Raw genomic sequence first — 23,155 nt, 5'->3', positions numbered from 1 at the left:
TCTAAAGGAATTTACTGTAAATATATCTCCATTCAGGAAAAGAAAAAAGCTTTAGAAATGCTAACATTTTTAAAGACTGATGGCATTTTTAGAGACATTCATAGCACTCTCACTTTCTTATAAATACCTTACAAATATAAATACCTTTATGGAGAAGGTAACTCATAATTTGTAACAGTTTTTCTTATTGAAATTTATACTGGATGGGATATATTTTTAAAAAATTTTTTTTAATGTTTATTTCCTTTTGAGACAGAGAAAGAGTGTGAACGGGGGAGGGCCAGAGAGAGGGAGACACAGAATCTGAAGCAGGCTCCAGGCTCCGAGCTGTCAGCACAGAGCCCGATGTGGGGCTCGAACTCACAGAGTGTGAGATCACGACCTGAGCCGAAGTCGGATGCTTAACCGACTGAGCCACCCAGGCACCCCTGGGATGGCATATATATTTTAAAACTCCCCTTTATATGAACTTTCCAGTGAGAAAAAAAGAGATGGCTTGTTCTTGTCTAAAACTGGGAACTGAATCGTTTATGTGACTGATGTCTTTTGGTTTTATAGTTCTTTTACGAGTCGTACATAAAGTAAAATTTGATTCTAGCCTTGATGTATTTTTAGTGCCCACAGTAGGATTGGTGATGCTACAGCAAATCATCAGAAAGTAACCGCACAAATGCTACATCCTAAATATCCTTCCCTTCCAAAGTACTTTGTATCACACAGCCTGTGTATATTGATGTTCAAAGGAGTCATTTGTATTGCCAGAAACATTTTTTCCCAGGTTCATAAGAATTAAGATATTCTCAGAGAGTTTTGTTTTTGTTGTGTTTGTTTTTCAGATATTTCTTCTTTGCTGTGGGAAAACATAAAGTCACTCCCTGGTTTTCCTCCCACCCCTCTGAGCACTCAGTATTGACAGGCTCAGTGCTCCGTGCAGGCTATATAAAGACATGTTTATACGTCTTTAGGGAATCTCCTCACCTGAAGCTCCCAGTGCTCTACCTGTCTATGGCTCCCCAAACTGCCTTGTTTCCCTCTCACTGTGCACACCCCCCAAGGACCAGTGCCCACTGGGTAATCTCTACCAACCTGCCCTCCACCTCCACTCATATGGGAAGGGAATCATCAGCTCCTTTCTCCAACCCCAATGAGTTGCTCTCTCTATGGGTCATCATTTATTGACCACAAAACTGGGCATCATCCTTCCTCCCCCCGCCCCTGTCTCTGGTGCCTAATAAACCCGAGTCCATGAGTTCCCACCTGGGAATGGTGTGAGGCTATGTGAGATGTAACCGCTGCCCCCACCCTGTCCAGGAGCAGTATCCTTACTCGGGGCCTGGCCCACCAGCCCACCAGCACTGTCCCACCCCTTCTGCACATGTAAGCCTTGTCAACGCAGGTATCATCCAGTGTCAGCACATAGCATCCTTTGCTGTGCCCGGACAGGAAACACCACTCCACAGTGCACTTTGCAAGCCCCTGTGCCTGGGAGTCCGCTTTGTTCTCTGGCTTCATTCCCCAGCCTCCCCCACCAGGTTGGAACAGGTGACCATACCCAACCACTTCCAGTTTCTGGAACATGCTATCATGTGCATTCTCTCATGTTCTTTGCTTTTCCTGAGATTGTTAAGTGGTTCTATCTTACTGACATGGTAGACCATGAGGAGATGATGCTTCAGTGGCTGCATTGGCTGTGGCACCTGTATCTCTGAACCATGTCACTTACCATGGCGGGTTGCATCTGTCCCCACTGCCCTCCGGTGCCTAATGCGTGCCAACGGGGTGGGCAGGCAGCGATGTTTCTCATCAGCACAGGGCCTGACCCGGAACGCGCAGTTCCGCCCACAAATGAGGGGGCCCGCAATGGTCCTCGGGTGGCAGGTGCTTGTCCTTCCAGCCCTCTTGCATGCACCTGGGCAGCGGGCTGCGGGAGGGACGCCCTGGGGGCAGCAGGGACCGGGCGCACACGTCTGTGATGGGCACCCCAGGAAAACAGCGCACGGGCAAAGGGAGTCCAGCCAGGGGCAGATGGCATGGGCAACACCTGTGGGGTAGCATAGGCATTAATCGAGGAGCAGGACCAGGAAGGTCATGGGGCAAGGAGGCTGCCACATGGGGGGAGAAGGGACCCACTCGGGAAGGATGCGCAGATAACTGGAGCAGTTGGAGAGCTTGTGTTCTGAAGGACGGACACAGGATCTGTGCTTCATGTGAAATCGTAGCGGGACCACACATGGCGGGGGGCAGGGGGCAACCATTTATTAACTGGTTTTGTTTGTTGGATCTGAAATCCTCCAGGGGGTTCTGAGTGGGAGGCTGTGGCTCATTACAGTGTAGAGCATACACCAGTGAGGTAGGAGGCACACACTGTGCGTTCCGGACCTTTAAGGTTTCAGTGTCTTCTCCTTAGGTTGTGAAACGATCCCTTTTAGCGTCTCAGACAGAAACCAGCTATAGCCACTGATTGCTACTGTTTGACTCTTCAAAGAGGGAATTTAAATGACCATCAAGCAATTAATTTTGCTAAATTCATCCAATCCGAAGGACAACTCTCCAACGAATGAAGTCCATATCCAGTGAATCTTAGATGGATTTAAATCTCAGCTTAAATGTGTATTTTCTATTAGCCATTATGGTCTCCTTTTACACACTCACCCCCCACACCACCCCAATACACGCATAGTCACCTTATCCTCCGGTGCCTTTGGTGATTATAACGGTCTTGTACTAGTGTAGATGAATTCTTATTGGGTTGCACGCTCGACCTATTCACACGTGAAGCAATTTACCTAAAGATCTTTTGTGAGGATAAAACAAAGTTTTGGAGGAGAGTAATTGAAATTAGCACTGGCCTATTTAATTTAGTTCTGTGATGTGCTTCCCTGATTTCTAATTGGAAGTGCATGGGAAATACCATCTCTAAAAAAATAAAGGAATTTCCCGAATGAGAAAAGCTTCCTCCTTCCACACACGAATGCTTATTTTTATGGGCCCGAAATAAAATGGAGTTACTTTTATTGTTGCAGATTTTTATGTAGGAAGCGTTTTGCTTTGATTTCTTAAATGCTTTCTGTAGTTCTAGTTGAAGCTGGGGATGAGGAGTGGTTTGCTGAGAGATTGCGCAAGTTTCTCTCTGGAGTTCTGGAAGCCGTGAATTGAATTTAGAAATGTAAAGTTAATTGTTAGACTCTGATGGTCTGACGTTTTTGCAGAGATATGAAAGCTTTTAGGTTTATTAACTGTTTTTTCAGATTTGTGGAAACCAAAGGCAATCTTAGCTAAATTTTGGATTTTTTCCCTTTTTCTTCTGTCTTTTCTCCTTCCTTTGTCCTTCCCTCTCTCCTGCTCTTCGTCTTTCTTCTCCTTCTCCCCTTCCATTTGGTTTAAACACAAGCAAATCTCTCTGATCTTTAATATAACCAAACTCTCTTCTGTACATATTTTAATGTCCTGGGCATCTGCTGTATGTATTTTATCTTTCAGATTTCAAGAGATTCTTTCTTTAGTAAACTGTGTACTTGGAAGTAAAAATAAACTTCTAAATATAATCTCTCTACTGTAACGTAATTTAAATGTTATTGATGTAATTTGTGTCCTGGAAAACCAAACACTGATTTTTGAATTGGCTTTGGGAAAGCGAACAATGAGCAGACGATTTAAAATCTAATTAATTTTTTAATGAGAGTGCTAAGAGGAGCTATCATTGGTGGGTGGGGAGATGCCTCAGTGTGCCTGGATGTGAAGCTCCCCATGTGGGGAGAACATCACAGCACATGTTACAAAAGCAAAACCCAAGACTGGAAAAGCCAGTCTCATTTGAATCAGTATAAAGCAAGAAATGGAAACAAAAGACACAGATGGGAAAGGAGAAAGGAAGGTAAGAATGCCAAAGGAATCAGGAAAAACTAGAACCATTAAGTGCATACGTCAAGTTGTTCACAGCAGCATTGAAAACACAAAATATGTAATAATATATTTAATAAAATATTTTAACAAAAGATTTCTACACTGACGACGATGAAACACTGCAGTGAGAAATGAGAAAAGAGCTAAATAAATGGAGAGGCAAAGCCACATTCATGTGTAGCGACAGTGAATATTTTTGCGCTAGCTGTGGAAGGCTGAATATTATCCCCCAAAGATGTCCACACCCTAATAACCCAGTTCCTGTTACCTGGATTACAGGTATACATTTGTTACCTGGCAAGGCAGAAGAACTTTGCCGTTGTGGTTGATTAAGGATTTTGAGATGGAAAGATTTTCGGGGATTACCCAGATGGGTCCTTAAAAGCAGAGAAGCATTTCTTCCTGGCTGAGGGTCTGCGAGAGGTGTGGCTCTGCAAAGATGGTCGGAGAGATGCAGGTTCAAAGGTGAGGGAAGGGGCCACAAGCCAAGGAATGAGTTGCCTGTAGAGGCTGTAAAAGTCAAGAAACAGATCTTCCCCGAGAGCCACGAGGGAACATCCTGTTGCCACTACCCTTATTTCAACCTTGTGAGACGTGTGTCAGGCTGCTGAATTGTAAGATAATTTCTTTTTGTTTAAAGCTCTACCTTTGTGGTATTTTTAACAGCCATAGAAAATGAATACAGTATCTATTTAAAGCCATTCCCATCAAAATCCTAAACCCTTTCTTTTAGAAATTGAAAAGTTCATTCTAAAATTTATATGGCGACACAAAGTACCCACACGGACAAACTTATCTTAAGAAGTAAGAAAATGACAGATTTTTTTCAAGACTTACTGTAAGTCTTTCACTTATGTGATTTCAATACTGGTTATAAAGCTACACTAATTAAGGTAGTTAGGGAATGAGATAAGGGCAGACAAATAGATCAATGAAACATAGACCAGAGTCCAAAAGTGGGCAGGGACATATGTATTCCATTAATTTTCTACAAAGGTAGCAAAGTAATTCAGTATGAGAGGAAAAAAAGGTTTTTTTGTTTGTTTTGTTTTTTGTTTTGTTTTTTTTAAGAAATATGGCTGAAAAACAACACATTTGTGCTGGACCAAAATAAATTTGAGCTTTTATGTGCCATTTGTGAAAACTCACTTGAGGTGGTCCATAAGTATAAACATTAAAATGATAGAGCCTTTAGAAGAAAATATAGCATGATATTGTCATGACCTTCGATTAGGCAAAGAGCTATTGAACATAAAGAGTGCTAACCTCTAGAGAGAAAAAGTAGAGATGTTGCACTTTAACAAAAGCAAAACAAAGTGAAAATAACCTTCAGTTCTTAAAAAAAAACATTTTCAAGAATATGAATAGGCGAGCCATAGAATGGGAGGAAATATTTGGGATATGCATATCTGACAAGTGTATCTAGAACATACAAAGAACACAGATCACTAATAAAAAGACAAACACTCCAGTAATAAGTGGGCGAAAAAGTCTTGAATAGACACTCCACAAAAGAAAATCTAGGATTGGCTACTAAACGCATGAAAAGGTGTTCATTGTCCGCTGTCATGGAAATCCGTAAAACTAGACCAAAATATGACTTCATTCCCAGTATGATAGCTAAGCTTAAAAAAAAATGACAAAAACAAGTGTTGGAGAGCATGTGAATCTAGCAATATGTAGATGTACAATTACAAAATTATTACATAGAATATGGGGCAACAGGAACTCTTGTTGGGAATGGGAGTGTAAATTTGAGCTCTCGGCGAAAAAAAAAAAAATTGGAGCTCTCTGACCACTTTGATGATGTCCAGACCTTTTCCTTGCAATTTCTGTCCCCTAAAGTGCTGTATCCAGAAGAGATCCTTGCACCTGTGTCCCAAAAGAAATAAATGAGAGTGTCTGTAGCAACATTATTTGTGAAAGTAAGTGACCGCAAATGACTTGAATGTCCACTGAGGAGGGCAGACCAATCATGATACATTTGTACAGTGCAGTTACATGCAGCCAAGAAAATGGAAAAATCTTGTTCACATCCATTGCCTCTGGTGATTCTCCAAAACGCAGTGCTAAGTCACGAGAGCAGGGCATCTATGAATATAGACACTAGGATTTCACTTCTATAAATGTCACAAACAGATACAACCGGGCAGTATGTAGTTTGGACATACTTCTGTTCGTAGGGGTTAAACCTATAAGGAAAACATAGCAATAGCCCAAAATTCACGACAGTGGTCAACTCCAGGAAATAGGGATAATTTGGGGAAGAAACACAGAAAGATACCATGAATGACCCATTTTAAAAAGTTGGACCCACTGGAAATTATTTCATTTCCCCTCTGTCAGTGATACATGTACATTATATGTATTCTTTGAATTTCTATTTTATAGTAAGATTTAAAACATAGATTAATCTCTCATCAAGTTGTTTCCTTCTTAAAGCCTGGGAGTACGTTTCCCTATCTTCCCACATGACTTTAGTTCATATTACCTGTGGGGCTGCCGTGATTAGGCCATACTGGTGAGACTTTAATTTAGAGTTGCTAAATTAAAACAAAGACTTAAAACGTGCAAGAATATGCGATTCCTCCCAAAAGATGCCCTAAAATAAACCTGAAAGGCGTTAAGTGAGCCTTTTCAAAGCCTCAGTGACTTATACCTCATTTGATAGGTAATTTTTTGTTGGAGTGTCTGTCACTTTTTTTATATAAGAAACGGAAAAAAACTGGCATTGGAGGGGGTAAGAAACGTTTAGCGTAGGATATATTTATACCTTCTCACACCACCAGACTCTAAGTGCCCTGGAGGCCAGGACTGCATAGCACCTACTCACGAATCCTCAGTATCCACTACACTGTTTCTTATTTCCATGATCTTTAATGTTTCAGACAAACCTGGTGAAACTTCTTCTGATGCATCAGGCAAATCCAAACCTTCTGAACTGCAATGAAGAGAAGGCCTCAGGTAGGTGATCAGCATCCTGGAACCACCTGCAGTTACCGTCTCCTTCCTTTCCTACCAGAGTTGTTCATCCACCATCACCAGAGTCAGCTTCTCCTGGCAAGTTCTGTGCACATGCTCGGGTCCAAGCACTGTTCACAAACTCCTGTGCCCCGCCCCTCCACACCTTTACAAGAAGACATTCCAGAGGGGCTCCGTGTATAGGGTGCCCTTGGACTTGGGTGCAATCTGGTTTTGAGCTTTAATTTCCTAGGCAGTGATTCCTTCAATGTCAATTACTTTAAAATATTTTGCTGTTATTTAACTAGTTTCTTATCATTTCAAATATGCACTTGTTCACTAGAGTAATATTTGAAAAATGCTTATTTATTTATTTTGAGAGAGAGAGAGAGACAGCAGGGGAGAGGCAGTGAGAGAGGGAGACAGAAAATCCTAAGCAGGCTCCCTGTGGTCAGTGCAGAGTCTGACGTGGGGCTCGAACTCACGAACTGTGATATCATGACCTGAGCCAAGATCAAAGTCCCGGACGCTTAACCGACTGTGCCACCCAGGTGTCCCCTTGCTAGAGTAATTTAAAACAATAATAATATTTTCTTCTGCACAGATAGGTATACTGTAGAAATCAAGATGGACTTTCTCAAGCTAATTTAAAACTTTGAAAATCTTAATGTTACTATTTTTAATAAGTATCTTTTTGAATATTTCTAGAGTTCTTTTTACCACTGTTATTGCATATGTACATACACTAATTTAAAAAATAGATGCTTATACATTTTCTAGCTTTTAAAATTTGACAAATATACTAATCGGTTATTTGTTTATTAAAAATAAAAATCTAGGCGGCGCCTGGGTGGCTCAGTCGGTTAGGCGGCCGACTTCGGCTCAGGTCACGATCTCGCGGTCCGTGAGTTCGAGCCCTGCGTCGGGGCTCTGTGCTGACCGCTCAGAGCCTGGAGCCCATTTCAGATTCTGTGTCTCCCTCTCTCTCTGACCCTCCCCCGTTCATGCTCTGTCTGTCTGTCTCAAAAATAAATAAAGGTTTAAAAAAAATTAAAAAAATAAAATAAAATAAAATCAATAAAAATCTGGGGAAAGTATAGCATAAGTAATAAAATGATATAAAATTTTGAAGGTAGTAATTGATCTAAATAATTCAGTTTCTTCTTATTGCTATACTTTAATAATCTAAAAGCACTTTATGCCTGAGATTTGTCAGTGGATATACTTACAGGTGTATGATTACATGACTAACCGCCAGCTTATGACAAAATGAGAGTTTTTCTCTATTTCTTATTTTTTTGGAGTTAAATGCTGTTTAAGTGTATCCATCTTTTTTTAATGTTTATTTTTTTTTTTTGAGAGATAGAGAGCATAAGCTGGAGAGTGACAGAGAGAGGGAGAGAGAGAATCCCAAGCAGGCTCCCCATCATTAATATGGAGCCCAAGGTGGGGCTCGATCCCAGGAACTGTGAGATCATGACCTGAGCCAAAATCCAGAGTCAGATGCTTAACCAACTGAGCCACCCAGGCGCCCCTAGTCCATCTTATCTGCTCAAATAAACTGAAGATTTAACGAACAAAACTCTAAGATTGCTTTATAGTTTCTAACTTTAGAATCAGGCTAATATTAATGATAGTGTAGTAATCTTACCATTAACTACAAAAGCATGTGGTTTGTTTTGTTTTGTTTTGTTTGGTTTTGTTTTGTTTTGTTTTTTAAAAAGGGAGCACCTGGGTGGCTCAGTCGGTTAAGCATCTGACTTCGACTCAGGTCATGAGGATGCAGTTCATGAATTCAAGCCCCACGTCGAGCTCTGTGCTGACAGCGTGGAGCCTGGAGCCTGCTTTGGATTCTGTCTCCCTCTATCTCTGCCCCTCCTCCCTTGTTCTCTCTCTCTCTCTCTCTCTCTCTGTCAAAACTAAACATAAAAAAAATCAAAATGGCAAAGAGTAAATAGAAATTCATAGTTTTTTTTCCTATTCTTTAAAATATGTATTGTGAAATATGTCACATCCTCTGTTTACTGTAGTTCCAACAGATCACATTTTTCAAGTTTATATCCCTGGCTTCTTTCCCAGAGAAGAGAATATATGATTGACCCTTGAGTATCTAGACTCCTATCTGTCACACTTCTACCTTTTAGGTCTAGCTAGACCTAAATGTGCCCAAATAGACACCCAAGGCAACCCACAGCCCTAGAGCCCAGGGCATGACTAAATGCCTGGTCTGGCCTCAACCCTGGCTACCTCAGGATATGATGGCTGTCTTACACAGTTTTGCCCATGTGGGTCATGCTGAGTCTACCATCCGTAGAATCCATTTTCCATACTTTATTGGTCATGAGTGACACAGTGATGGGCCGATAAAAGACTCTCAGTAATCTTTGTTGATTGAATGAAATACTTCTTTCTTGGGGCGCCTGGGTGGCTCAGTCAGTTGAGCATCCAACTCTTGATTTCAGCTCAGGTCATGATCCCAGGAAGTTCAGTCACGAGGATTGAAAAAGAGGAGTTGCACCCATTAGAGTCCTAATTGTTATGAATGCAAACTTTTCTTCAGGATTGACTGACTTCCGGTTTTGATTGTTAGTAAGTGTGAATTTGATTAAGGCACATCGATATGCCCACCTAAAGATATTCAGATGTTACTGTCAACCTGTAACTTATAATATAATTATATTTCAGATTGAAAAACACAGATCACAGAGAAAGGCTAGACTTATTGTTCTCATAACACGACTATTGTCCATCTACCCATTTAGTAGGATGTTTGTAGAACACCTATGACAAGTTTTATACTAACCCAGTCTTCGGGAAGGTATAACTATTTTCATCTTTTTCATTCATCAAGCTGAAGGAAGAGTTGCAGAGAATAAAACGACATTAAGTTCCTTCAAGCTTAGCTTTTCCGTGATTTTACATCTTACGCATCACCACTTGGTGACTATTGTTTTTATATTTTTCATTTCATTTGTAATTAGATATGTCACTGATATAAAACAAGATAGCCTTTTAAAATGGCATGGGGTGCCTGGGTGGCTCAGTCGGTTAAGTGTCCAACTCTTAGTTTCAGCTCAGGTCATGATCTCACAGTTTTGTGAGTTCAAGCCCCATGTTGGGCTCTGCTCTGACAGTGCAGAGCCTGCTTGGGCTTTTCTCTCTCTCTCTCTCTCTCTCTCTCTCTGTCCCTCCCCTGCTCATGCTGTCTCTGTCTCTCTCAAAATAAATAAACAAACTTTAAAGTTTTAAAAATAAATAAATAAATAAATAAATAAATAAATAAATAAAATGGCAATACTGCAATTTTATTCCTACCATAAACTTTTAATGTTTTTCATTTTGCTCTATGTGTTGATAAATTTTAGCATTTTAAGCACATCAGAATTATTCCAAGTGAATCGTTTTCTGTGATCTTGCCCCCTACTTCTTCTGTGTCTTGTATTGTTTTTTGTAGATATTGCTGCCTCTGAGTTTATTGAGGAAATGCTGCTGAAAGCTGAAATCGCCTGGGAAGAAAAGGTTAAAGAACGTTTATCTGTTCCTGCCTTGGCCTCTGAGGAGCCATATGAGGAGATTCTCCACGACCTTCCAGCACTTTCCAGCAAGCTGTAAGTGCCTTTAGTGTAGAATGCTGATGTCCTAGCCCTTGCTCGCTGAAGATTGATTATTTTGTTTGCCATCCCTATTAACCACCATTTTACAGTCCATGTCAAGATGGACTTTTAATGAAAAGAATTAGAAAATTGAAGCTATCTGTCAACATACTTACCACAAAATACTGTTGACAGTCGTGAGTTTAGCATAATTTTTGGAAAACTGGCTGATTCTCTTAAACATTATTATTTTAGTTAGTGTTTCAATTTGTCACCATGGGACCAAAGGTAAGATTTTAAACACACTCCACATTTTTAGCTGAACTGATTTGTAAGATTTCCTGTGACTGTTAAAATGACTGAATTCCTAAAGTAGGAAATAGAGATGTTCACTTTTTCTCTCTAAAGTACAAAGCTTAATGATTTCTTGTTGTCTAAAATATCTCCTAAATACTGATACATACTATAGCAAGGATGAACCTCAAAAATGTTATGTGAAGTGAGTGAAGCCAGGCACAAAAAACTGTGTATTGTATAATCCCATTTAGATAAGACATCCAGAATTGGCTAATCCATAGAAGCAGAAAGTGTATTAGTGGATTACAGGAGTGGGGATGGGGTAAAGGGGAATGACTCTTAATGGATATGGAGTTTCCTTTTGGGGATAGTGGAAAATGTTCTAGAAGCAGATGTGATGGTTACACAAATTTATGAATAGGCTAAAAAAAAGTGCTGAACTGTACACTTTAAAAGTGTGGATTTTGTGCTATGTGAATCATATCTCAACAAAAGAAGAAACTACGTAAGGAAAAAATATTTCGCTTTGAAAAACAAAATCTGGTATATACAAGCAGCGGGACCTTGGGAAAGTTCTTTCTATGAAATTGTTTCTTTTCTGGCAATAGCGAATCTGTCTCCTACTGGAATATTTGAGGGTGCCCTGAATAAATAACACAGTTTGGGTTCAGACTGAAAAGTAATCCAGCTATAATGATGGAGACCAAATTACACCTGATCACTGATAGGGGATGCTTTGGAGGGGATAACTGAAATCTTAAGCAGGCTCCACACTCACGTGGAGCATGATGTGGGGCTCAATTTCACAACCCGGGGATCATGACCTGAGCCAAAATCAAGAGTCAGGCGCTCAACTGACTGAGCCACCTGTGCACCCCTAAATGGATCCCATTATTGGGCAGCTTTACCGACCACGTCCAAGGCACTTGTGAACTAGATCAGATCTCCCAAATGAGGAGCTTCCAGACAAAGCTCATAACAGGATGGGACAAGCAGGCTCGCTCTACAAATACAGAGAAGGGAGCTAAGGAGATGCTCTTCCCAGATTCATCCATCAGAGATGATGGATGCCCAGACTTAGCATGACTTGATCTCCTTTCCCGGGGAATAGAGGAGATGCTTCCAATTGTCTCCTCACAAGGGGGGGCTGTGCTGAATAAGAAATCTCAGAGGGAAACACGCATTTCAGCACAGATGCCATCACAGCCATTCAATAATACTTTTAATTTCAAGTTACTCTTGATAATTCAAGAGGCTACAGTTGTGTGCGAATGCATATGTTTACTTAATTCTCCACTTAATGCTGGCACGTATTCATCATTGGATTGGACTTTTTAACTGTGTTAGAAAAGAGCTTGTTTTTATATCAGACACTCTGCTAAGAATTTCATGGATTCTCTTCTTCCATCTTCAAAGCGCAATTAAGTGTCTCTTATTTTCCCAAGATCACAGAGCTGGGATAGGACACATCAGGATTTACAGCCCAGCACTCCTACCCTAGATCTTCCGCATCCAGTTTTCACAGGTGGAAGAAAAATACCATGACATGGATGTGGGAGAAAAAAGGACAAAAAAGCCATAGAACTAGAAGTTAGAGTCCAGTTAGGAACGGTTAATAGGATAAATATCAAGTGACCCCAAATGAACAGGTGGAATAGTTTGACATCATGTTTACGTGATTATACTATTGATAGTCCTGGAATGAGAGGAGTAATACAAACATTTGCTATGGAAGAATTTTTCTTTTCATATGGTGAGAGTAAAATCAATACCCAACAGATTCTGTTTTACTATTAGAATTATGTATGGGCTTTCCAGTTAAAGAGTTGTTAAACTGTAAGCAGATCCCAAGTTTGCGTTAAAACCAAATTCTTTCATAATAAGTTATTTGGGATAAATATCAACTTATCCATGCATCTATAGCTTTGTTTATGTCTTCTCCCTTTAAAAAAATAAAAGAAACTGATAACAGCCAATTTGCCCCCAAAGATACTTCTATATATTTTTTTATATTGTTGATTCAGCAACACGTTTTGAACAGATTATTAAGCGGCCTATTTATTCTACCCAATTCAATAAAATTGTTTTGATTACATTGTTTCTTACTGACTTGGAGCTTGGAAACTTTGCAATAAGTTTATATTGACCTATGTTTTCACTGCAGTCCACTGTTCTTTTTGTTCAGAGAGAGAATTGAAAATTAAATCAAAGAACAAATCAATCATAGTTTTACTTTTTTTTTAATCTGAAAAAAATTGCAAATAGACTTGACTAGTTTAAGGGTAATAATTAAGTACATTTTTAAATTGTCTTTTATAATTTATGATTGTGATACATGCTATCTGTTTTTCATTGTCTTTGTAGTGTTATTAATAAATACGAACCAGCAGCAAATAGATGAGATAGTATACCAACTAGGTACAGTTATATTTTAGTGCAGAAATTTTACTTTCTTTTTTTTCTTAATTTTTAAATGGTTACTTATTTTTGAGAGAGAAAGACAGAGCACGAGCAGGGAGAGGCAGAAAGAGAGGGAGACACAGAATCCGAAGAAGGCTCCAGGCTCCGAGCTGTCAGCACAGAGCCTGATGTGGGGCTGGAACTCACAGACCATGAGGTCATGACCTCAGCGGAAGTCAGACACTTAACCGACTGAGCCACCCAGGCACCCTGAAACTTTACTTTTTATAACTGCTCTTCTGAGCTGTGCTTTTGTATGAGCAGGACAAATATGGACACTCAAATTTCTTCCATAAATAAATTCACAAACATTGTAAAGGTCAAAACTTTTTCTAAAGTGGTAAATGTGTGCATTGTTGAGGGAAAAAAAGCATTTGTTGCTTTGAGCGTATTTTATAGCACAATGGTGATTGATTGGGACAAGAAACTTACTGAAATGTGTAGGATATTTTTAACACACTGCTCTTGTGATAGAGAACATATAGGAGGGGCGCCTGGGTGGCGCAGTCGGTTAAGCGTCCGACTTCAGCCAGGTCACGATCTCGCGGTCTGTGAGTTCGAGCCCCGCGTCAGGCTCTGGGCTGATGGCTCGGAGCCTGGAGCCTGTTTCCGATTCTGTGTCTCCCTCTCTCTCTGCCCCTCCCCCGTTCATGCTCTGTCTCTCTCTCTGTCCCAAAAATAAATAAAAAAAAAAAAAAAAAAAAAAACAAAACGTTGAAAGAGAACATATAGGAAAAGGATCAGAGCATTGGTGTGAGTCACAGAAAATATAAGTGTAATTCTTTTGCAGATCTCTTACGTGTCATTTACAAAGCAGCATTTGTTCACATACCAGTTGTTGGAGCGTCCGTGGTTTAGCCCTGGTGTCCGGGAGGGTTTGATCTTGTGTCTCTCTCTCTTGCCTCAGCATTGCTGAGTTTTCTGCAAACGCTTTCTAGCTGTTCCCTCCATTAAAATAAACAAACGCCATTGTTCTGTGACAATCCAAGTTTCCCTCATTTAAACCAAGCTCATCCTCGAGTGGTTTGATAACCTGAATTTTAAATGTGAAGCCTGATCTTCAGGTATTTCCAAAGTCCCTCAGCTTTAGGGAGGTGAAGAAGGAATTAGAACAAAATGAAAATCCAGGAAGAAGGGGAAAGAGCAAAGGGGGGCCTTGTGGTCAGTTTTCCTCCGCTCCAGGCAAGAACAAGCATTCGAATGAATGAAGCTCACTGCTCCTTTCATTTCCTTATTTTGCCCCAGAAAAGGTAGTGCGTATTCATTGGTATGAGAAGCGTACAATTAGAAAAAAAACTACAACAGCCTTCTTCTCTCCTCCGTGTAATCTGTTGTTTTTCTTCAGAAAGTCTCTTCACCCACCTTTTATCAGCAGCCCTCATTCTGAGAACTTATGACGCATTACCTCCTCTGAATTATCATGGCCCATCTTTTGGTTTTAAATCCCGCTTCCTGTTCCTTTGCGTTCTACAGTTGACTGTCTCCTTTTACATTTTCCTAGGATATGTTTTGCTTAAAATTTTAAGAAAGCGATTGAGCGGTTTAATCTGTTACCTCAGCACATAAGTCAAATTCCCTTTCCAAATGTCAGATCTTGTTGACCGTCTCATGAGGATTTGCGTGCTCACCCACGGATAGGATAAGAACGACACTTCTGCTGTGGTTCACTGTTAGCTGGACCCCTAATGGTGGTGAAACATTTAATCAATAGGAAATTCCTATACTGTTGAACTGTTCCACATTCGACGTTTCTAAGATATCTCCTATTTAAGTGAACATGATGAAGTGTATATTTGTTGCCTGACTTTCAAGTTCATGTCTCAAAATGAGCGTGTTAGATTGAACTCAGAAGCCTTCCCAGCTACGATGTTCCTTATCTGTTTAACTTGCAGGCTTCCTCTCTGCCTGAAATTCGCAACCACTGTTATCATACTCGACTGCTATTCCCCCTCTGTTCTTTCTTGACTTCTGACTGGGTGCCTCCTCCCTGTGTTGTCTTTCCTGTCCTGAGATGGATCCCAGGGTCTCATGTCCAGTTATTGCCACTAATGGAACAGCCGTGGCCAGAATGCACCCTTTGGTGTTTGAACATGGAAGTGCTCTCCCGGGGTATTTAAAAACAATTTTAGTGCTATTTATTTTTGAGAAAGAGAGAGGCAGACAGACCGTGAGCAGGGGAGGGGCAGAGAGAGAGGGAGACACAGATCTGAAGCAGCTCCAGGCTCCAAGCAGTCAGTACAGAGCCTGATGCTGGGCTTAGACTCACGAATCGCGAGATCATGACCTGAGCTGAAGTCAGACGCTCAACTGACTGAGCCGCCCAGACACCCCTCTCCTAGGGTCTTTAATCACTGAAAAGTTTGATACGTGCCAACGTTTGTTTCTAATATGCTATTTCACGGGGTCCTTGAGTTGGAATTCGCAACAATTCTGCATAGTACCTAGTGGGCGGAGTGGTTCACCAACCAGTTGTGGGTTTTCACCAAGCAGTAACAACAGTGACAACAGCTGACAGTTCCTGTGCAGCCGCCGGACAGCAGGACTTGTGCAGAGTGGTTTGTGTGGGTCACTGCATTTGATCCTCAGAAGAGCACAAGTACTGTCCCTTATTTGTTGTTCTTAAGTTTTATTTATTTGGTTTTATTTTTTTTAGAGGCTTATGTATTTTGAGAGAGAGAGAGAGAGAGAGAGAACAGGAGGGGCAGAGAGAAAGAGAGAGAATCCCAAGCAGGCTTTGCAGTCAGCACAGAGCCCAACATGGGGCTCGATCTCACGGCCGTAGGATGATGTCCTGAGCCGAATCCAAGAGTCAGACACTTAATCGGCTGAGCCGCACAGGCACCCCTTTTGTTGTTAATTTTTAAATTTGAGTACCGATGACACACAATGGCGCATTAGTCTCGGGTGGACAGTGTAGTGATTCGGCATCACTGTGTGCTGTCCTCACCGCAAGAGTAGCTCCCGTTCATCACCCTTCAACACCATTGCAAAATCATTGGCTGTCTTCCCTGTGCTGTCTTGTATTCCCATGACGTTTTTTTATCTTGATTGCTAAATGTCTTTAGTTTGAATGTACTGACACACACAACACAAATGCTTCCTCCGGTATCCCCACGTTATAAATCCCAGTCTGATGCTCAGAACTTAAGGGAGGTGACCCGTGTCATACACAGGTACTCAGTCTTCTACTGGTTCAGGGAGGAGGTCATTTTTATTGGCAATGCTAAAACCTCTGATTTGGCTTGAAAGAGGAAATTGCTGATGTGAATTTGGCTGTTGTGGTCAGTCCGCTTTGGCTGTGGGCCACTGCCAGTTTAGCAGAAGCGTTTCGTGTGACCGCTTAAAAGATAGTCTGCGACTGGGGAGACCTTTCTCGTCCGCAGAAACCATAAGCGTGAAGGCCCCTTGCGATACCTGATCTGCTTTCAAGATAAAGCTACCGGTGAAATGGAACAACATGGGGCCATTACCTCTGTCTACCGTGTTATCTATCACACCCTTGGTCTTGCTTGGTCTGAGCGTCTACACTGACTCCCGGGGGCGGCCTGTGAGGCTCTGCGCTGTGTGGCCATTATGGACAGAGACCCCAGAGCCATACATCCTGGTTCCGGTGCTGGCTCGGCACCTGCTGGCTCTGTGACTCAGGCAGTTTGGTCAAAGTCTTTGCCACCTTTCTCCTCAAGTGTAACACGTGGGTGTTGTTTAGTTAAGACTTTGTCCAGGCCTTTCTCCCTGCTTCTTGCGAGGAGAGGTGCTAGGAGCTTGAAATTCCCAAGTCATGGGACTGACTGTCTCCGACGTCTAAGATCCCGGGGGTCAAACTTGAATTTATGCCGCCAGGGCGCCTCAGGGCGGGGGGCTGGTCACACCGGAATATCCAGCGATGGGAGTAAGTGACTGAGCACTGAGTCAGCCTGGGCTCCAGGACGGGAGGAGGCCTGGACTCTGAGTCCGGTGATGGAGTCCATCAAGCTTATGTAACAAAACCTCAGGGAGGACCCGGTGGAGCTTGCTGATTCGGGAGCACCTCTGTAGGCTTGGCGGGTGATATGCCTTGATTCCACGGGGAGGGCCCTCTGGACTGCACCCAGGGAGAGTGTCTGTGCGCACTGCGGGTCCTGACCTGTGCCCTCCGCAATAAAGCCTTAGTAGTAAATATGGTGCATCCCTGAGCGCTGTGAGTTGTTCTAGTGAGTCATCAAACCCCAGGGAGTTGTACATTGGTAGGCACTTGGTCAGAAGTGTGGGTGGGCATGGAGACCCCCAAACTCGTGGCCGTGTCTGACGTAGGGGCAGCAGCCTTGCTGGAAACAGTGCCCTTCATTTGTGGGGTCTGTGCTGTGAACAGTCAGTGTCAGAACTGCACTGCAGGAGGCCACCCGGTGATGATGATGGCGGTGACAGATGTCTCTTGAACGTGCTCTTGATAACTCAGTGACAATCTTTCTGAAACACTTAGAGCACAGCGTCTGGCTCACTGTGATTCGAAATACATGCTTGAGAAACGATGAAAGGAAAACCAGATGTTTTTCCATCCATCTGTGAACTAATCATCTAAAGAAGAAAGGCCTTGTAGCTATACGCGTAGACAATAGAATTCAGCTTGCCATTTGGTGCTCTTGAACTGAATATGAACCATTTAGAGAAAGACTTGTTTTCTAAGAAGCTGGAAAGAAACATCCAATCTCAGAGAAGACCAGCTTTGGGCGGGTGCGTCCTCTGATTAGGTTGCTTCGGGGCTGGGTCTGCAGGGTTTCTGAGTCATGTAGCACTTGGGATGGAGAAAAGATGTGACAGGGAGAAGTCTGGAAAGAGGCAGACCTGAGCAGGGCCAAGGACGAAAAAAGCACAAGGGGCTGGGGGTGCGCGGGCCCCAGGGTGCATCAGCCAAGTGGCCGTTGATGAGAAGAAATACCCTGTGGTGATTTTTCAAAGGGCAGAGTATGGGTTGTGCAATGTGTCTTTGACCTCAATAAAACCTGAGACCCACGACGGTCTTAGAGTAGATGTTACAGAAAGCCTTGAAGAGGCCACATTTTCTGAGAGAGGCCCATCATGCATTCATTCAAAAGCAGGCCAACTGTGGCCACACAAGATTTCTTCTACAGCCTTTCTTGCTCAGTGGACAGTAAATACGATTTGCATATCAAAGCAGTTTCAATAATCATTGAGCCTGACTGGGAACAGGCTCAAGAAGATTGCCTTGAGTATCTCCCTGGGCTCATGGTTGCGGTCTTGTCATGCAGTGTATTAGAAAAATTATGTTGCAAATGAAGGACATAGCCTTCGACCCATGTCTCATCACCACACATGGGGCTTTCTTTGCAGAAATGTCTCCGAGTAATTCAGGATAAGCAATACTGAAAAGTGCATTTTTACTCTTCGACCCTTAGACACACCTGTGCTACAGCCATTAATGGCCTTGCCCCGATGGGGGAACACCACATCTCTGGTTTCTCCTGTGGGGCGGTTGTTGTTGTACATTTTCTACTGACCCTGAATGACCTGAACATTTTCAAAATCAGCGCAATTTCCGTGACCATTTTGCAGTAAAATAAGTTCACCTGAGATAAAATCAGACCACACTCCTAGCCCTGGCTTCTTCAGAGTCTTTGGAAGCTTTGCATCACACAGTCTTGACAAAGCTGTCGGTCAGTTCCACGTGAACTTACAGGTAGGAATGGCTTCCATGGTCTAGTGGGGGATGGAGAGAAATGTCACACAATCCAGGGACACGATGAAACATGGAGAATTATTTAATTTGATTTCCAAGTTTAAACCATTTACACTATCCCTCAAACATGGTTGGATAACTAGTCAGTTTTCTACAGTTGGTTGCAAACCACACTGTCGTGAGTCTCTGGTTTTACTGAGGTCTAGAAGACACATTGCCTAACTCATGAAGGTAGAGGGACGGGATCAGCATTTCCCTTTCTAGTCAGTTCTTTCCCCCACACCTGAAACTGCCCCAGAGATGGGGCTCACTACCTTTCAGAGCATTTATTCCATAAGCTACCACACACACACACACCTCATTCTCTTCTCTTTTTATATTATACGCCGTGTGTATACTCTCACTCACTCGGCACACCCATGCTGGTGGCTTAAGTTTTACCACATTCTATCAAATGTACTTGCTAAAAATGATGGAGAAATGCAGATTATTAAGTGTTTCCTTGATTCAAGTGAACGATAGTCATGTTGTTTCGTATAAATATCATTCATTAAATACCTACTCAGAAACATAAACACATGCTAGACAGCATAACAGTATAACAGGGCCTATCTAGAAATTCCCTTCATGTATTCCCAGAGTGGACGCATTCGACTCACTTTATTTTAGAGTCTGAAAATTTCTTTGCAGGTATCGGTTGAGAACTACAAGGTGAATATCAAATATCTTAACAACAGCGTCATTTCCCGTTTAACCATGAGACACATTGACATTTTTGTTTCCTAAACACAAGGAATATTTTATCAAAGTGGTTTTTTTTTCATTGTAGTTTTTTAATGACACAAACTAAAGTTATTTGGAGGGGGATGGTGTTGGGCAAAGATAGCAGTTAATTCAAAGCTGTCCAGGAACTGTTTCCTTCAAAATTAACCTTTAGATAATTATTTTGTAGATGCAGAAAAACCCAAATTCCCTGTGGTAAGTCATTTATGTAGCTGTGTTGTTAGGATTAAAATTGAGATCTATTCAGTACATCACCACCACAATAACCGAGTCACATATGCCATTTCCTTTTTTTTTTTTTAATGTTTATTTATTTTTGAGAGTGGGGGTAGGGGCAGAGAGAGAGAGAGGGAGGCACAGAATCCGAAGCAGGCTCCAGGCTCCAAGCAGTCAGCACAGAGCCCGATGTGGGGCTCGAACTCACGAACGCATGACCTGAGCTGGAGTAGGATGCTTAACCGACTGAGCCACCCAGGCACCCCATATATGCAATTTCTTTACATTTATTTTGATGAGATTTTTTTTGTTGGCCTACTATATCTCCATTTGGCAATTTTGTTTGTTTTCTATAGTTTTCTAAAATTGCTGGTGTCATAATGGGCAATGATTGTTGCTTTTGTTAGTTTTGTTTTATTACCTTCCTGTTTCCATTTTCAGAAACAAAATCCCAGTTGCTACAGGCACATTTGCTCTGCATGAAATGCCTTTTATGTTTCTAGAAATAAGTAAGTCTTGACTAAATCCAATAGAGTTCAGAAATTGATTGTCTGCCGGAATAGTGTCATGTGGTTTTTTCCACGGTCAGGTTAAAGTGATCTCTCGCCCTTTTAATCTAAACTTCTCTTGGATAGTAGCTGTTTCATTTTCTTTACGTTTGTGGAATCTGCCTTACTTAAGCCTTCTTTTACTATTTTCCTTCCTATTTTTTCTGGTTTTCACTGACAGACTTCTATTCCTGACACCTTTTGTATAAAATTAAAATTTTCTCATGGAGGAAAAATTGGAAAGTCCAGGAAAGCATATGGAAGCATGAAAAAATTCACTCATTAATGTCAAAAGGAAAATTGATACCAGAGAAGTTAAAGGTGAAAGGAAGAATTTATTCAAGACTATTGCACTAGAAGGAGAGAGACTGAACTTGACTCTTGATACAAAAGGTCAGAGAGCTTTTAAGCGCTGGGATGAGTGTGTGGAAAAGCCTGGAAAAGCAGGAAGGCTGGTCCTTGTGAGGAGGCCATCCACAGTTCACTGGTTGGTGCTTAAGGAAGTGAGGCTCCTACCGTCCCACAGAGACCAGGAGATTGGGGCTCCTTCCCTCAATGAGCCTCATGGTTACATTTCTAGAGAATAGCTCCCAGGTCCCGGGGGAGGATGTTGCCAGTTGTAGAATATTTACAGCTCAGAGGGGCAAAGGGCAAATTTACAGTGGAACGTTCTCTAAGGTAAGAGCTCTAAGAAAAGGGAGGGAGGCAGTCTAGAGCTGGAGAGAAGCTGTTCTGAAGGTGAGCTGAGAGAGGAGACTGTGAAGTCCATCTGCATCAGTAGTCCACCTTTGAGAGAGAGAGAGAGAGAGAGAGAGAGAGAGAGAACCCCAAGCAGGCCCCATGCCCAGTGTGGAGCCCCACATGGAGCTCGATCTCACCACAGTGAGATCTTGTCAGACACTTAATTGACTGAGCCACCCAGGCACCCCCCACAGTAGTCTACCTTTTTAATGAAACTCCTATTAATTTGGTCCATTCCTTCTTATCCTTTATGTGTTTCTTTTTCTTTATTGAATTCTTGTTCTGTCTATATAATTACATCTTATTTTTCTAAAAATCAATCTTATATCATAAATATTTTGGATTGATAAAAATTTAATGTGTATTGAAACAAACCGCAGTGAGTACTTAAACATTATTACTCCTTTTTCTAGAAAAAGAGCATTTTCATACATTTTCACAGTGTACAAATGGATAATCAGTGAAAATTTAAATATATAGAAGTGAACTTAGATGAATGCTGTAGGTAATCACAATGATTATGGATGAAATATCCTTCATTTTACAAGTGGAATGGAAACTTAAAGAAGAGTTGTTCCATGGACATTCAAAAAATTACCATATGCCGGCAGCCAAGGTACATGCTTTGCATTTATTTAATGTTTATTTATTTATTTTGAGAGAGACAGAGAGAGCGAGCATGCAATCAAAGGAGGAGCAGAGAGAGAGTAGAGAGAGAATCCTAAGCAGGCTCTGAGTTTTCTGCTCAGAGTCCAACACGGGGCTGGAACCCACAAACCGTGAGATCATGACCTGAGCTGAAATCAAGAGTCAGACCCTTAACCCACAGAGCCACCCACGTGCCTCATGCTTTGCAGTTTCTTATAGAAAATATGCATATGACAAATATGTTACCATGTGATCCAACTGTATTATTTAGAATCATTGTTTTTCTTTTTTTCAAAATTTTTTTTAACGTTTATTTATTTATGGGACAGAGAGAGAGAGACAGAGCATGAACGGGGGAGGGTCAGAGAGAGAGGGAGACACAGAATCGGAAACAGGCTCCAGGCTCTGAGCCATCAGCCCAGAGCCCGACGCGGGGCTCGAACTCACGGACCGCGAGATCGTGACCTGAGCTGAAGTCAGACGCTCAACCGACTGAGCCACCCAGGCGCCCCGAATCATTGTTTTTCTTATATGAATAAGAGTATTTTTAACTAGTTACTTACAATTATTGTTAGTAGTAGACCTATGATATTAAGTTATTGAGTGTGGAAGTGATTTTTAAAGACGTAGGTGAAAACGCGTCGGAGGAGGGAGCACGTGTTAGCATCACAGAACTGTAGGGCTTAACATACACTTAGATACTGCCTCGTCTAACTCCTGCATTTGCAAAGGCGCAGCTGTGGCCCAGAGATTGTGAAGGCTTAGAAGGTCAGGTGATTGCCAACGTGAGGCAGAAACCGACTTAGAAAGAGGTCACTGTATTCCTGGATCAATCTTTTTTCTGAGTATACCTCTCAGTTGGAAATATGATAGAACCTGCTAGTAACACTGTGATTAGATTTGAGATAGGAAAGGGGTTGTTTGGCTGTTTTAGTAAACTCACTGTTTCTCCCTTTCAGAAATCCTTTGTGGGGCGCTTGGGTGGCTCAGTCGGTTCAGCGGCTGACTTTGGCTCAGGTCTTGATCTCACAGTTCCTGAGTTTGAGCCCCGCACTGGGCTCTGCACTGACAGTCTGGAGCCTGCCTGGGATTCTTTCTCTCTCTGTGCCCAAAATAAATAAATACATTTTACAACAGGAACATAGAAATCCTTTCTAACTGGTGATTTTCTGTGGTTTCTACCTGACTAGTCAAACCACTGCTTTATTCATCACTTTATACTCAGAACACTTGGCATAGTATAGGCAAAACCTCTCTTTAGTTTTTTTTTTTCTTTTCTCTTTATCTTTTAAAACTTCCTGACAAAGCAGAAAGAAAGAGAGGGCTGATAT

General features: G+C 41.8%; 1 protein-coding gene across 2 annotated transcripts in view; it reads left to right on the top strand.

The window, feature by feature from the left end:
* The window catches only part of MYO16 (myosin XVI), a 616,506-nt gene that overhangs the window by 263,906 nt on the left and 329,445 nt on the right, over positions 1-23,155 (top strand). For both annotated transcript variants that reach the window (XM_058742988.1, XM_058742979.1), the window contains exons 8-9: positions 6,792-6,867; positions 10,319-10,472. In XM_058742988.1, the coding sequence (XP_058598971.1) occupies positions 6,792-6,867; positions 10,319-10,472 (230 nt within the window). The remainder of the gene's footprint in view (positions 1-6,791; positions 6,868-10,318; positions 10,473-23,155) is intronic.

The sequence above is a fragment of the Neofelis nebulosa genome, chromosome 1 (genome assembly GCF_028018385.1).
Source record: "Neofelis nebulosa isolate mNeoNeb1 chromosome 1, mNeoNeb1.pri, whole genome shotgun sequence".
NCBI classification, from domain to species: domain Eukaryota; kingdom Metazoa; phylum Chordata; class Mammalia; order Carnivora; family Felidae; genus Neofelis; species Neofelis nebulosa.
This window is presented reverse-complemented; position numbering and strand designations above follow the sequence as displayed.